The 12428-nt window shown below is 45.3% G+C and overlaps 2 protein-coding genes and 1 long non-coding RNA gene across 8 annotated transcripts in view; all 3 read left to right on the top strand.

Moving 5' to 3' along the window:
• The window catches only part of GANC (glucosidase alpha, neutral C), an 82456-nt gene extending 79212 nt beyond the window's left edge, over window positions 1-3244 (top strand). Inside the window, exons 24-25 of the mRNA XM_028495423.1 lie at window positions 718-811; window positions 2972-3244. Of these exons, the coding sequence (XP_028351224.1) occupies window positions 718-773 (56 nt within the window). The 3' untranslated portion in view covers window positions 774-811; window positions 2972-3244. The remainder of the gene's footprint in view (window positions 1-717; window positions 812-2971) is intronic.
• A 2140-nt stretch (window positions 3245-5384) lies between these two features.
• Window positions 5385-12428, top strand: part of CAPN3 (calpain 3) — a 49636-nt gene continuing 42592 nt past the window's right edge. For all 6 annotated transcript variants that reach the window (XM_007104859.3, XM_007104858.4, XM_028495437.1 and 3 more), the window contains exon 1: window positions 5385-5977. In XM_007104859.3, coding sequence (XP_007104921.1) covers window positions 5669-5977 — 309 coding nt within the window. In that variant the 5' untranslated portion in view covers window positions 5385-5668. The remainder of the gene's footprint in view (window positions 5978-12428) is intronic.
• LOC114487107 (uncharacterized) lies at window positions 6025-11326 on the top strand. Its single transcript, XR_003681817.2, has 2 exons — window positions 6025-6120; window positions 11030-11326. It is a non-coding gene; the product is annotated as an uncharacterized lncRNA (long non-coding RNA).

The raw sequence follows: 12428 nt of genomic DNA, 5'->3' as shown, positions 1-12428 counted from the left end.
TGAATTTATTTACAAAACAGAAACAGACTTACAGACATGGAAAACAAACTTATGGTTACTAAAGGGGAAAGTGGGGGAGAGGTAAATTAGGAGTCTGGGATTAACAAATACACATTACTATATATAAAATAGATAAACAACAAGCGCCTACTGTACAGCACAGGGAACTATATTGAATATCTTGTAAAAACCTATAATGGGCAAGAATCTGGAAAAGTACATGTATATCTGAATCACTTTGCTGTACACCTGAAACTAACACATTGTAAATCAACTATACTTCAATTAAAATTTTTTCTAATAAAAATAAAAAGAATGAACTCCAGCACAAGAAAACACCTTTATTTCTGATGCAGCAGACCTCTTCAGAATCATCAGATCAGCTGTTCTTCACTGGAGAAATGCCGGGCCAAGCCAAGCCCCCTACTTCAGGGAACACAAATACCACCCTCAGAGCACTAGGCCAGCAGCCCCTGACCTCACACCACCCACACTATGGCAGCACTGTACGTGCTTCTATATGTGCTTCGCCACAGAGGTCCTGTCTGACTGCAGGAGCTGACCATGGAGCTTTCAGGAGGGTATTCACACTAAGAAATAGAATGGAATACATGTTTATGGCAGGCATTTATTTAGGGCAGATGCCCTGTATAGTGGTTAGGGAAAGTCCTTCATGCATTTGGAAGGCCAGTTTTGTCACCTTCCTTCTTTTCCCAGGTCTAAATCATCCTGCGGATCCTGCCTATGGTAGACCTGGGGTGGTCAGTTCCTGACAGAAGTGATCCCAGGATGTAGATTCCAGTTTGACCAGGTACCAAGACATTCCCTGCTCTAGAGGCCTAGTTTCTTTTTTTTTTTTTTTTTAATATTTATTTATTTACTTGGCTGCACCGGGTGTTAGTTGCAGCATGCGGAATCTAGTTCCCTGACCAGGGATCGAACCCGGGTCCCCTGCATTGGGAGCACGGACTGTAAGCCACTGGACCACCAGGGAAGTCCCGGCTGTTTTCATTTAAATGTACCTATAGGACTATTTATGTCCTGGGGTACAACTCACTTTCAGAACTAAGTGAATTCTAGGGTCCTGGTCGACACATCAACATGACCAGGGCCAGTCCCAGATTGGGCCATTCTCCTAAAGGCTCCCTAGAGTGGAAAGCACAGCTCATCACCGTTAGTTTGCCTTAAAGTTGTGCTGAGCCTTACGTCCTGGTTAACTAATACCGGCCTATCAGATTGTTGTAGCCATAGGGAAGACCACAGTTCTGAAGTTTGGTCTGCGTGCAGAATTCCTTCACTTTTTCACATCCTTTTCAGTATCAGTGTATCATAGTGATAGGCAGCAGAAACACAGTCAAAACACATAAATATTTGGAGTTTAATGGGTTTTAGCTCATAATTGACCATCTTACCTAAAAGCCTTCTTAGTAATGGAACTCCTATGACAACATCAAGCATTCCACTCTGCTTTTAAGATTTCCATCTACCAAACCCTCTGAATGCCCAGCATAATTCCGGGGGTGCGGGGGGAGTGGCACTCTAGACTAAAATAACTTCTCAGTCCAGGAGATAGAAAGCCATCAGCAACTCCACTGGAAACAGATTACCATATTAACCGCAGACAATGGAGGCCATATAACTCACATTCTAGCAGAAATAAAGGAGACATTGGCATCTGATATCAGATCTGCCTGTCTTATGACCAGCTAAAGTCTGCAGTGCCACGGCAAGTCCAGCCAGAATGAGACAGCTGCTTCTTGACTGTTGTTTTCAGCACGGCTGATGGTGTTAGATTCCACTCCCATCAGAGCTAGGGGAAGGGAAGCCCTGACTATTTATATGCAAGGATCCAGAGATCTTATGCCTAATGCACATTACTGGAGTCTTAGTCATGCATTTATTCCTTCTCTGGATATCAGGAGACCTGGGGTCTAGTTTGTTTCTGTAGTGAACTGGCAGAATGACCTTGACCATGTCATTTAATCTCTCTAGGCTTTGGTTTCCTCTTTTGTTCAAGAAAAGAGATAATCTCTAAAATTCTGTGAGTTTCCCATGACTTAACTGTAAAAATAGAGCAGATATCTCAAGTTTTCTCAGTTGTAAAATGGGATTAATCAAACCTGCAGGGTTGTGTACAGATTAAAAGTATTCCATGTGTATGGAAAGGAAAAAAATAGTAACTTTACTTTGGAGAAACCTGGTAGACGCCACCTTAGCCAAGTACTCAAGGTTGATATCACCAGTAATAAAATACATCAATGTCATGTACCCCCAGATCTGATTTGATGAGAAGGGTGCATAAACCTCTGTGATATTTTTCCCCCAAACCATAATCTCAGTCTAAACATGTGAAAAACATCAGACAAACTCAAGTTAGGGACATTCTACATATATGTAGAATGTCTGACAACATATCTGACAAGTACTCTTCAAAAGTGCCACGTTCAAGAGCGACAAAGGCTGTGGATCTGTCAGAGATTGGAGGACACTAAGAAGATATGACAATTAAATGCAGTGCAGATCAAATTCTGTAACAGAAGGGGGAAAAAAGCACTAGCGGAAACACTGAAGAAATCAAAATGTGTCTTGTAGTTCAGTTAGTGGTATCTTACCAACATTCATTTCTGACTTTCGATCATTGTACCATGGTTATGTAAGGTGTAAACATTAAGGGAGGCTGTTGAAGGGTATTCGGGAAATCTGTGCTATCTTTGCAATGCTTTTGTATGTTTAAAATTACTTTAAAAGTTTTTAGGGTACTTTCCTGGTGGTCCAGTGGTTAAAACTCCGCACTTTCAATGCAGGGGGCACGGGTTTGATTCCTGGTTGGGAAACTAAGATCCCACATGCTGCTCAGTGTGGCCAAAAAAAAAAAGAAAGTTTTTACAACTATGTGAAGTGGCTAGCTCACAGTAGGCACTTAATGAATGGTAGGTGTTCTAATTATAAGCAAATGCATTAATTCCAACAGTGTTGAATCAAAGAAATGTTGGTGGAAGACAGTGATACGCAATCATTAACTGCCTTGTTGGTGCAACAGACGCCATTCCAGCTGCAGAAATTGCATGACCTTGGCTGAAATATGTTATAAAAACGAGTTCTTTATCCTTGAAGAGGCTCTGGGAATTGAAAACGTGCAGCTGTTTACATGCTCATCATCTGCCTTTGTTTGTGGGCTCAGATTGGATTTCTCGCTGATAGCATGAGTTTCTACAGCTGTGCAGCTGAATAAACCTTGAGTTTGGACCTGCTAATCTGAGAGGGGGTTTTATTCACAACAATTGGTAGAGCAAAATGAATAGCACCTTGCACTCTGTGTGTTTGATACAGTATTCCCACTGTGCTATGACAAGAGGCTGATCTCCATCACACACCCATCTTCATTACCAAGGACGGAGCTAGCTTAGACAGCTGAGGAAAAGAAGGTCAGCTGTGTGGGGGCCAGAGACAGCTCCTCCCCCGGGGGCAGATCAGCCAAGATACTTTGATTGCATTGGCAAAGCAATAAGAAGTGGAAGAAATTTCTTCTCACGTAGGGAAACGTCATTCAACAGATATACAACACATATTTATTAAGAACCTTCTATGTGCTTATCCCTTACGGTGCAGTGGGGACCCAGTTCCCACCTTCACAGAGCTTATAGTCCTGTGGGCAAACAGGAAGCTCAATAAAGAGAAACAATAAAATGTGGGTCAGTGCTGTGAATTTCAAGGTGGTATAGAGCTGGGACTCAAACATATGATGGCACATATTATGGCGGGAGAAGGAAACTGCCCCCCTTTGCTTTCCATTCCATTAGTGAGTTTGAGGGCGGAAGTCAATCTTTTTAGAGGCTCTTTTAGTGCAGGCAGATAGTCACGCCTCTGTTTGGAGACTCTGTGACCACATGGTCCTGGGCAGATGCACTGTTCACATGGAAGATGGTCAATAAATGCTCATAAAGTGAAAGCTGATTTGTGCCAATGAGTAACTGTCATTCAACCTGATATAACCCCAAAATAATATAAACTTCGGTTCATCTCTAACATTTATTATGTGCTTAAGACAATCCTGCCACTATTTTAAATGTACACAATTTGTTTAGTTTTTACAACAACTCAATAACAGAATGACTATCATTATACCCATTTTATAGGTGAGAAAACTGAGACATAGGAAGAAAGGAAGAAGTAACTCACCTAAAGCTACACAGGCACAGCCAATGAGCAGCAGGCCTAGACTTTGAACCTAGGCAGTCAGCTTCAGATGCTGCCCTTCTCTATTCTGCCTCTCCAAGAGTAGTAATAAAGATCTTTGGGCATTTCCTTAGAGGGATGGGGGAATAAGCTGATGGTTCCTACAAGCTGCAACTCCAGACACAGGGCTCCTCAAAGCTGCAACCCCAGGGATCACGAGCCTGACAGGACTCCCTATTTCAGCTGTCACTTCCTACCTTCTCTCATAGCCTCTAGCCTTGGGCTGATGAGATGGGCACATGGGAACAGGCAGAGCTGCATTCTGGGACTAGCCTTCACTCAGCCACACTTGGAATGTGGCCATCTCCTGACAGCCTGGGTAGCAGCTACCGTGAGTAGAAGATAAGGCAGAGGCCAGGCAGGCAACTTCCTTCCCCAGAGCCACTTGTGGTCTCATCTAAGAGCCCTGAGGCCAACTGTTTGGGTATGACATGCCAGGACTTGATGGCCAACCTGGCTCAGTATCCAATTCCAACTTCTGACTCAGATGCCTAATGTGGCACGCCTGAATAATCTGTACTCAGGTGCACTTTTTGTAGAAGATTTGGTCCCAGTGTATATCTTGGGGGTGGGGAGAGATAAGGGATAGCTAGGTCAAGTGGGCAAGAAGAGACAGGGATTTTCTCAACTGAGGACTCTGCTGAGTGGCATTTTCCACCCAGACAGTTTCACTGAACGCTGACATCAGAACATTCTAGAAGAGATGCCAAATCCAGTTGAATAATATTCTGATATCCTAGAAAAGTAAAAATCATGTTCTCAAAAATGCCTAGAACATTCTCCTAGAATTCAGTATCTCACATTCACCCTTGCAAGCTTTTTTCAATATTGTTTTCCATTAATTTGGTGGCTAATAGTTTGACAGTCTGGATAACTGCCAATTCAATAATGTATCTGCCATTCTTTGCTAAGTTTCAGTGTTCAATTTACTCAAATATTCCCCTTTCATTTCCTGACAACACCAGAACTTAATGGCAACACAGGAACATCCCTGGCCAGGTCCTTCTCTCTCGAGCATGCAGTCTAGCTGCACTGCTAGCCTCTCTCTTGCTCTCATACTCATGATCTTTCTTCATGTCTATTTTTGGTTTTCCTGGCTCAGGCTTCTTCGGGCCACTGAAACACAACCCTCACTTTCTTTCTCTCCCTCTGGCATGTATGCTGCTGGTAGGAGCCCCCTAAGTAAAAACTGCTACAGAAATCCTTACTCCTTCCTCAGGAAAACTGGACGGCTTCTAGATCACAGCTCAGTTTTTAACGTGAACACAAGCTAGACGACCTTCTGATGGGCTTTAAACTTTGAAGTGGATGTGGACATTTTTCTCTCCAATGACAGAATTACTACAACTTCCTCTTTGCAGTTGCTTCCTTTCCTTAAAGGTAGCTGAATCTTGTTGTCTTTAAAAACCTGTTCCTTCCAAAGTTGCCTATCATGCTGACTGTCATTAGTGCGTCTGTGGCCCCACGGACAGGGGCTGAGCCCAGGTCTCCGGGGCCAATCCCCCAGGCAGCCCAGGGCAAGGGCACCGAGGCCGGCGGCGGAAACCCAAGTGGCATCTACTCAGCCATCATCAGCCGCAATTTTCCCATTATCGGGGTGAAAGAGAAGACATTTGAGCAGCTTCACAAGAAATGTCTAGAAAAGAAGGTTCTTTATGTGGATCCTGAGTTCCCACCGGATGAGACCTCTCTCTTTTATAGCCAGAAGTTCCCCATCCAGTTCATCTGGAAGAGACCTCCGGTGAGTAGCCGAGTGGTTGCAGCTTGGGTTTTTTTCCCTCAGAGAAGTCCTCCTACTCCGCACCTCCCCACAGCACAGCTCTGTGGTGCATGGGGCACTGGGCGAAGGATCCTGGCAGGAGCCCTGCAGGGCTCTGTCCTCAGGTGAGGCAGGGCTGATTCTCACTCTCGGCTCTCTCTCTCTCTCTGAAAAAAATCTTGCTTTTTATGAAAGCAATTGGAAGTCAGTTTAATTCACCCTTTAAAAGTAAATATTCCTTTCCCAGAACAAATTCCAAACTGGAATTTCCAAACAAATTCCAAAATTCCGACCTGGAGAGTAGTCCCTGGAACAGATCTACCCTCCTGTTCAAGTATCTTGCATCTTTAAAAGATTCCTTCACTTTCTCACTGAAGGGCTAAAATCATGATGTTCTTTTAAGTTTGCCAGTAGCCATGTCTTTCTGAAATGGAAAGAGCCCTGGAAAGAGGAGAGTGGCAGCAAAGACTACATGCACAAAATGTTAGGATTAGAAGGAGAATCCCTAGCACTCATTTGAGTCCATCTACCTCACCTCACAAGTGAGGAAATAAAGGCACACCAGAGTGAAGTACATCCAGGGCACGCATGACAGCCTGGATTAAAACCCTGTTTCTTTTAGTGACTCTTCCAGCCTCTGGCTTCCATTGACAGTGGTCTACCAGGAGGAAAGTCACATTCCCCCGGCTCCCTTCTCTGATCACACCTCCAGCATGACTCTTGTCCTTAATTCAAGAAATCTTTTTTTTTTTTAATTTTTTTTTTTTTTTTTTGCGGTACGCGGGCCTCTCACTGTTGTGGCCTCTCCCGTTGCGGAGCACAGGCTCTGGACGCACAGGCCCAGCGGCCATGGCTCACGGGCCCAGCTGCTCCACGGCATGTGGGATCTTCCCGGACCGGGGCACGAACCCGTGTCCCCTGCATCGGCAGGTGGACTCCCAACCACTGCACCACCAGGGAAGCCCAAGAAATCTTTATTGAACATCTTCTAGTGCCAGAAACCAGGCAAGCAACTGAGGAGACAGTGTAAATAAAGAAAACAAAAATTCTTGCTCTCCTGGAGCTTAGAGTCCTGAAGGCACGACAGGCTTTGAACAAGAGTGATGAGTTTCAGGAGACAATGTTCAGGGTGCTTCAGAAGGAAGGGAGAGCTAACCCAGGCCAGGGAGAGAGAGAAACCCTCCTGAGGAAACCATTTCATTTGGGGCCCAGTGCTATTCATGAGCTTCATCACGTTACACTGAGGCCCAGTGCTATTCATGAGCCATGTGTTTCTTTTGTTTTGTTTTGGCCACACAGCGGCTTGTGGGATCTTAGTTCCCTGACCAGGGATTGGACCCAGACCCTCGGCAGTGAAAGCACGGAGTCCTAACCACTGGACCGCCAGGGAAGTCCCAAGCCATGTGTTTCCTTTTAACCTGAGATGAAATATCCAGGTTAAATATCCAACAACCCTGTCCTCACCCTGTGTGTTCCACAAGGGCCCCTTCCCTTGCCTGCCGGCTCTGTGTTCAGGCCCGTGACTGTCCTGAGGGCCCTCAGTTTGGAAGGGAGGACTGGAAAGAACTTCATTCTCCAACCCAGTCACTGCCCTACTGCGAGGGAACTGGGACACGTCGCATCCCTGATGAAATATCTTCAATGACAGTGTTCTCCCCTCCCCCCATGTTTTCAGATAAGTCCAAACTCCTTACCTGGGCTATAGGCCCTTCTCCAGCCAGCCCCGGCCTCCCTGTCCATCTCTCCGTCACCCTCTCTCCTGGACCCCTACACATTCAGCTGCTCTTTTGTTCTAAGTCTTCTCATATACAGCCTTTAGACCAATCAAGATACTACTCAAAGCAATGTGTTTGAGTATTTCGTGCCTGATCTAAATGAATCAGTCCAACCGAACATGAGGATATGAGTATGAACCATCCCCTGGTGGGCAGGAAACTGCCTGTCCTTGGGGCAATTCCAGTCATCCCCATCAAATACAAAATGTGTGTTTGATTGTAAAATGTGAGTGCATCATTCGAGTGTGAAGGTGACCACATAAAGGGGGAATCACAATGGGTCGGGGAACTTGGCTGCTCACTCAGTTATCGGCTATGACAACCTCTGGAATAAGGCGGTGAGCAAATGCTCCCATTTTCCCCATCTGCCTTTGCCTTGTGCATTCCAGGTTATTTCTCCATACTCTCCTGCAATCACTCTTAAAATCAGGGGCAACCTAGATCCCTTTTGCTTTTGGAGGGATGGGACACGAGGGGCCAGCTGCAAGGCCTTGTGCATCTGGTACCCTCCTTCCCTTGGGAATGCAGGACCCCCAGATCGCTCCACGGAGACCCAGAAGCCCACGAGGGAATTCTCCCTTGGGAGGCAGCATCTCCCTTCTTGGTGCCTCTGCCTTTCCAGGCCAGGGCCCCTCCATAGGCAAGTTGACTCACATCCTCTTGTGGTGCGGGGCACAAGGATTCTGTGCAAGGATTCTTTCTGCATAGAAGATTCTGTGCGGTGCTAACCCTCTGAGTCAGCTCAGCTCACTAAGGCCGCCAACAACAGAGACTGGCAACGTGTTCCTGAGCCTCCCCTGTCTCTGGCTCTAGGCAGAGTCACCTTTCAGGAAATTCCATCTCATTCCAGCCCCACCCTAACCTGGACCCCAGAGAAGCAGGAGTCCACCTATTTGGGAACCAGGTTAAGTCAGACTTCAGGTTAAACTGCACTTGATGGATACAGCCTCAGTGTCTCTTGGCTCTGCCAGGAGAGGTTATAACCTATTTGGGCCTCCCATTCACAGCTGAGTTGAGGTCAAAACTGCATCATTGATGGACAGCCACCCCCAATTTATCCCGTCAGCTCTTTCCCTAGGAAATCTGTTTTCCCTTCCTCCTCTGCCCTCTAAGCTCCTGGGGCTGATAGCTGGGATTCTGCATTTTCCCTGAGCCACTTTCTGCTCAGCTTTGTTTCTACTGGCTCTTGGGGGTTGGGGGAATTTACCATCTTTCCTTTATCTCCAGATCCAGTGCTTTATAATTTGCTGGCAGTGGCTGGGCCTCCAGCCATAGGCTGCCTAACTGCCTCTTCCCCTCGGGTCCTGTCCCCATCGCTCCATCTTTTCGGAGCCTGACCCTTTGCCAGTTCGGAGCTGGGTCCCAACTTCACCCACATTTCTCTGGCGTATGCCTTCCGTCTTACCTGTTATTACTATTACAACCCCATATCCAATTGTGCTTTGCCCCGTTGGTCCAGCCTGGCTCCCAGGTTAGACCCTGCTCTCCTGCACTCCCTGGGTCAGCTAGGTCCTCCTGCCAACACCTAGACCTGAGGAAAGCTCTTTCCCAGACAGGCAGCAGCCCCTTTATATTCTGAACAGGTGACTTTATTTCCTATAGTTTCCATATCTGGAAATCTCTTGATGTACACTCTTTTTAAGGCTAGAGTTTAGGTAAGTTTCCCAAGTTGTAATTTATCACGAACCATCTTTCAACAAGTCTAGAAGATTTTGATGCTGGTACTAAGATCTTATCAGAGGGTATCCACGGAAGGTCACGACCACCGCCCAGCTGAATGCAGCTGGAGGAGGCTTTCTAATGTAAGATGCATCACAATTTCAGGGATGTTAAAATATGAGGGGGGGGGAAGTACCTTGAGAATAGACAAATAAGACCCCTTTCCCCCTTAACTCACAGTCCTGCCATCCCCTTCCTACTCCTCTTCCCAAACCATTTCTTTCTCCTCTGCTGCCCAGCAGCCTGAATCCAGCCCCACCAGCTGGGCTTTGCTGCTGCTCTCTGTCTGACCTGATCTCCTGCCCCTTCCCAAGTCCCCACCATCCAGGCAGAACTAACTTTTCCCTTGTCCCAAGCTGTTACACCAGACAAAAATTTAAAAATAAAATAAGTCACTACATTCTTCAGGTTAGGTCTTGTTACCCCTACAAAATTATCTTTGATATTTTATACATATTTATCCAGACGTGTTTATATGTGAATCCTTAGCGTGGCTGAATCGTCAGCTTTTCTCTTCGAGAGGAAAACACATAAGGAAAAAGTAGGAAGATTCTTGTAGTTATAGGAAGGGGGCTGGACATGGTTGTTTTCTAGGGGGAAAAAAAGGAAAAGAAAATGCTGATTTACTTACAAGAGGAAGGAGAGCTAGAACAGAAACCAAAGGGGGGTGGGGGAAGCAACAGGGCAGGAGGCCACACAGGTGAGGGTCATCCCTCCCCTTGACCTGACCCTCAAAGACCTCTTTACCAATGAACTTGTGAAACGTTGGATGCAAGTATATAACTTTTCTCAGTAAAGGGCAGAAGCTAGTGTCTTTATTTACACAGGCCGAACTGGGCCAGCACACCGGGAAGTCAGAATGTGGAAAGCACAGGAGTGGGGAAAGAGAGAAGCATAAAGAAGCAAACTGCCCGGAACCCGCTGAACTGTGGTGGGAGAGAGGAGGGTCTGACCTCTCAGAGGCTACGATGTGGGGATTCAGGATCTCCAAGGAACCATGAGCCCTCAGCTAACACCTGGGAAGCATACTGCTTAAGAGAAGCTGACACTTGCTTTACCATTTTCATCCAAACTTCAGGTTTAAATAATCACCATCAGAACTTTTAGGAGTGTATTGTACCCCACAAAAGCACCAGGTATAGATAGTATATATTATAAAGCAGTATCAAAGCTGCTATAAAACAACTCCTTATAAATCATAGGCTTGAAAAATGTTTGGGAACTACTACTTTTTGCCACTCCAGGTAGATGGACTTCTTCTTTCCTGATGTTAAGGTTTTGAAGGGAAAATGATGCCCCCATCTCCTTTATTAACCTATAGTTAGTACCTTTCTCAGTCTGAAAGTTCACCCTTATTTCTAGCCAGAACTCTTCCGGCCACAATTTTAGCACATTATATCCGGCCCTGATCCAGCAGACAGTGAAATTGAGTCAGCTGATTTCCTCTATATAGTAATTCTCCTTATTCGTGAATAATGCCATCCTTCCTTTAGTTGCTTCAGATCAAATAGTCATAAAACTTCTCAACTCTACCCCACAGGTGTGATTTTTCCAACCCTGGAGTTGTCAATGCTATGATCCACGTACAGTTCGATCCTCAGGACTTGTGGATTCTGTATTTGTGAATTCACCTACTCACTGAAATTTATTTATAACCCCAAAATCAATATCTATGGTGCCTCTTCAGTCATTTGCTGACATGTGTAGGGCAGTGAAAAATTTGAGTCTCCCTCCATGCATGTTCCCAACTGAAGTCAGACAAGGTGACCCTCTGCCTTTTAGTTTCAGCTCTCAGACTATAACCAAGTATCGTTTTCATAGTCTGGTGCCACGTTTTTTCTCTGTTTAAAATGTCCATGATGAAGACTTCCCTGGTGGCGCAGTGGTTAAGAATCTGCCTGCCAATGCAGGGGACACGGGTTCAAGCCCTGGTCCGGGAAAACCCCACATGCCGCGGAGCAACTAAGCCCATACGCCACAACTACTGAGCCTGCGCTCTAGAGCCCTTGGGCCACAACTACCGAGGCCGCGTGCCACACTACTGAAGCCCGCATGCCTAGAGCCCGTGCTCCACAACAAGAGAAGCCACCGCAACGAGAAGCCTGCGCACAGCAACAAAGAGTAGCCCCCGCTTGCCGCTACTAGAGAAAGCACACGCACAGCAGCAAAGACCCAACACAGCCAAAAATAAAATTAAAAAAAAAAAAAAAGAGTAAACATGTTTAAAAAAAATGAAGCAAACAGGCTGAGGGCAAATAAATAAATAAATAAAATGTCCCCAACGTGTAGTGCTGAAGTGCTATTTAGTGTTCCTAAGTGCAAGAAGGCTGACATGCCTTGGGGAGAAAATACATGTGTTAGATAAGCTTCATTCAGACATGAGCTATGGTGCTGTGAGTTCAATGTTAATGAATTAATAATATATATTAAATAAGGTGTCTTTAAACAGAAACACACATAAAATAAGGTTGTGTATTGATGGTAGACAGGAATCTAATGCTGTATTTCCTCCAGGTGCAATGACTCAATATTCACTAATTAAGCATTCACAGTCACAGTGACTTTATAGAATGTAACTACCATGAATAATGAGAATCAACAGTCTTCCTATGTTCTCTCTATTCATAGGTATCACAGCTTGAGATAATACCCTATGAACAGTGTGATCAGTAGGAAACACTGCAACACATTTTAATCCATTATAGTCATTATTCTTTTTGATGTTCAAATTGTCCCATCTTCAGACAATGGGAGCCTCCTACAAGTTGCCTGTATCATTTGACATGACCCCATTCATCTTCAATAGCTTTCTTGTTTTCTGGCCACAACAAAAAGTCTCAGACTCATCTTGTACATTTCTTGCTCTAGATCTGGAATGAATCATTTCTTCAGGGAGGCTGGTTCCTTTTAGTCTGAACTAGAGTTAAAGAAAAGGAGTG

Source organism: Physeter macrocephalus, chromosome 11, assembly GCF_002837175.3.
Source record: "Physeter macrocephalus isolate SW-GA chromosome 11, ASM283717v5, whole genome shotgun sequence".
In the NCBI taxonomy this organism is placed as follows: domain Eukaryota; kingdom Metazoa; phylum Chordata; class Mammalia; order Artiodactyla; family Physeteridae; genus Physeter; species Physeter macrocephalus.
This window is presented reverse-complemented; position numbering and strand designations above follow the sequence as displayed.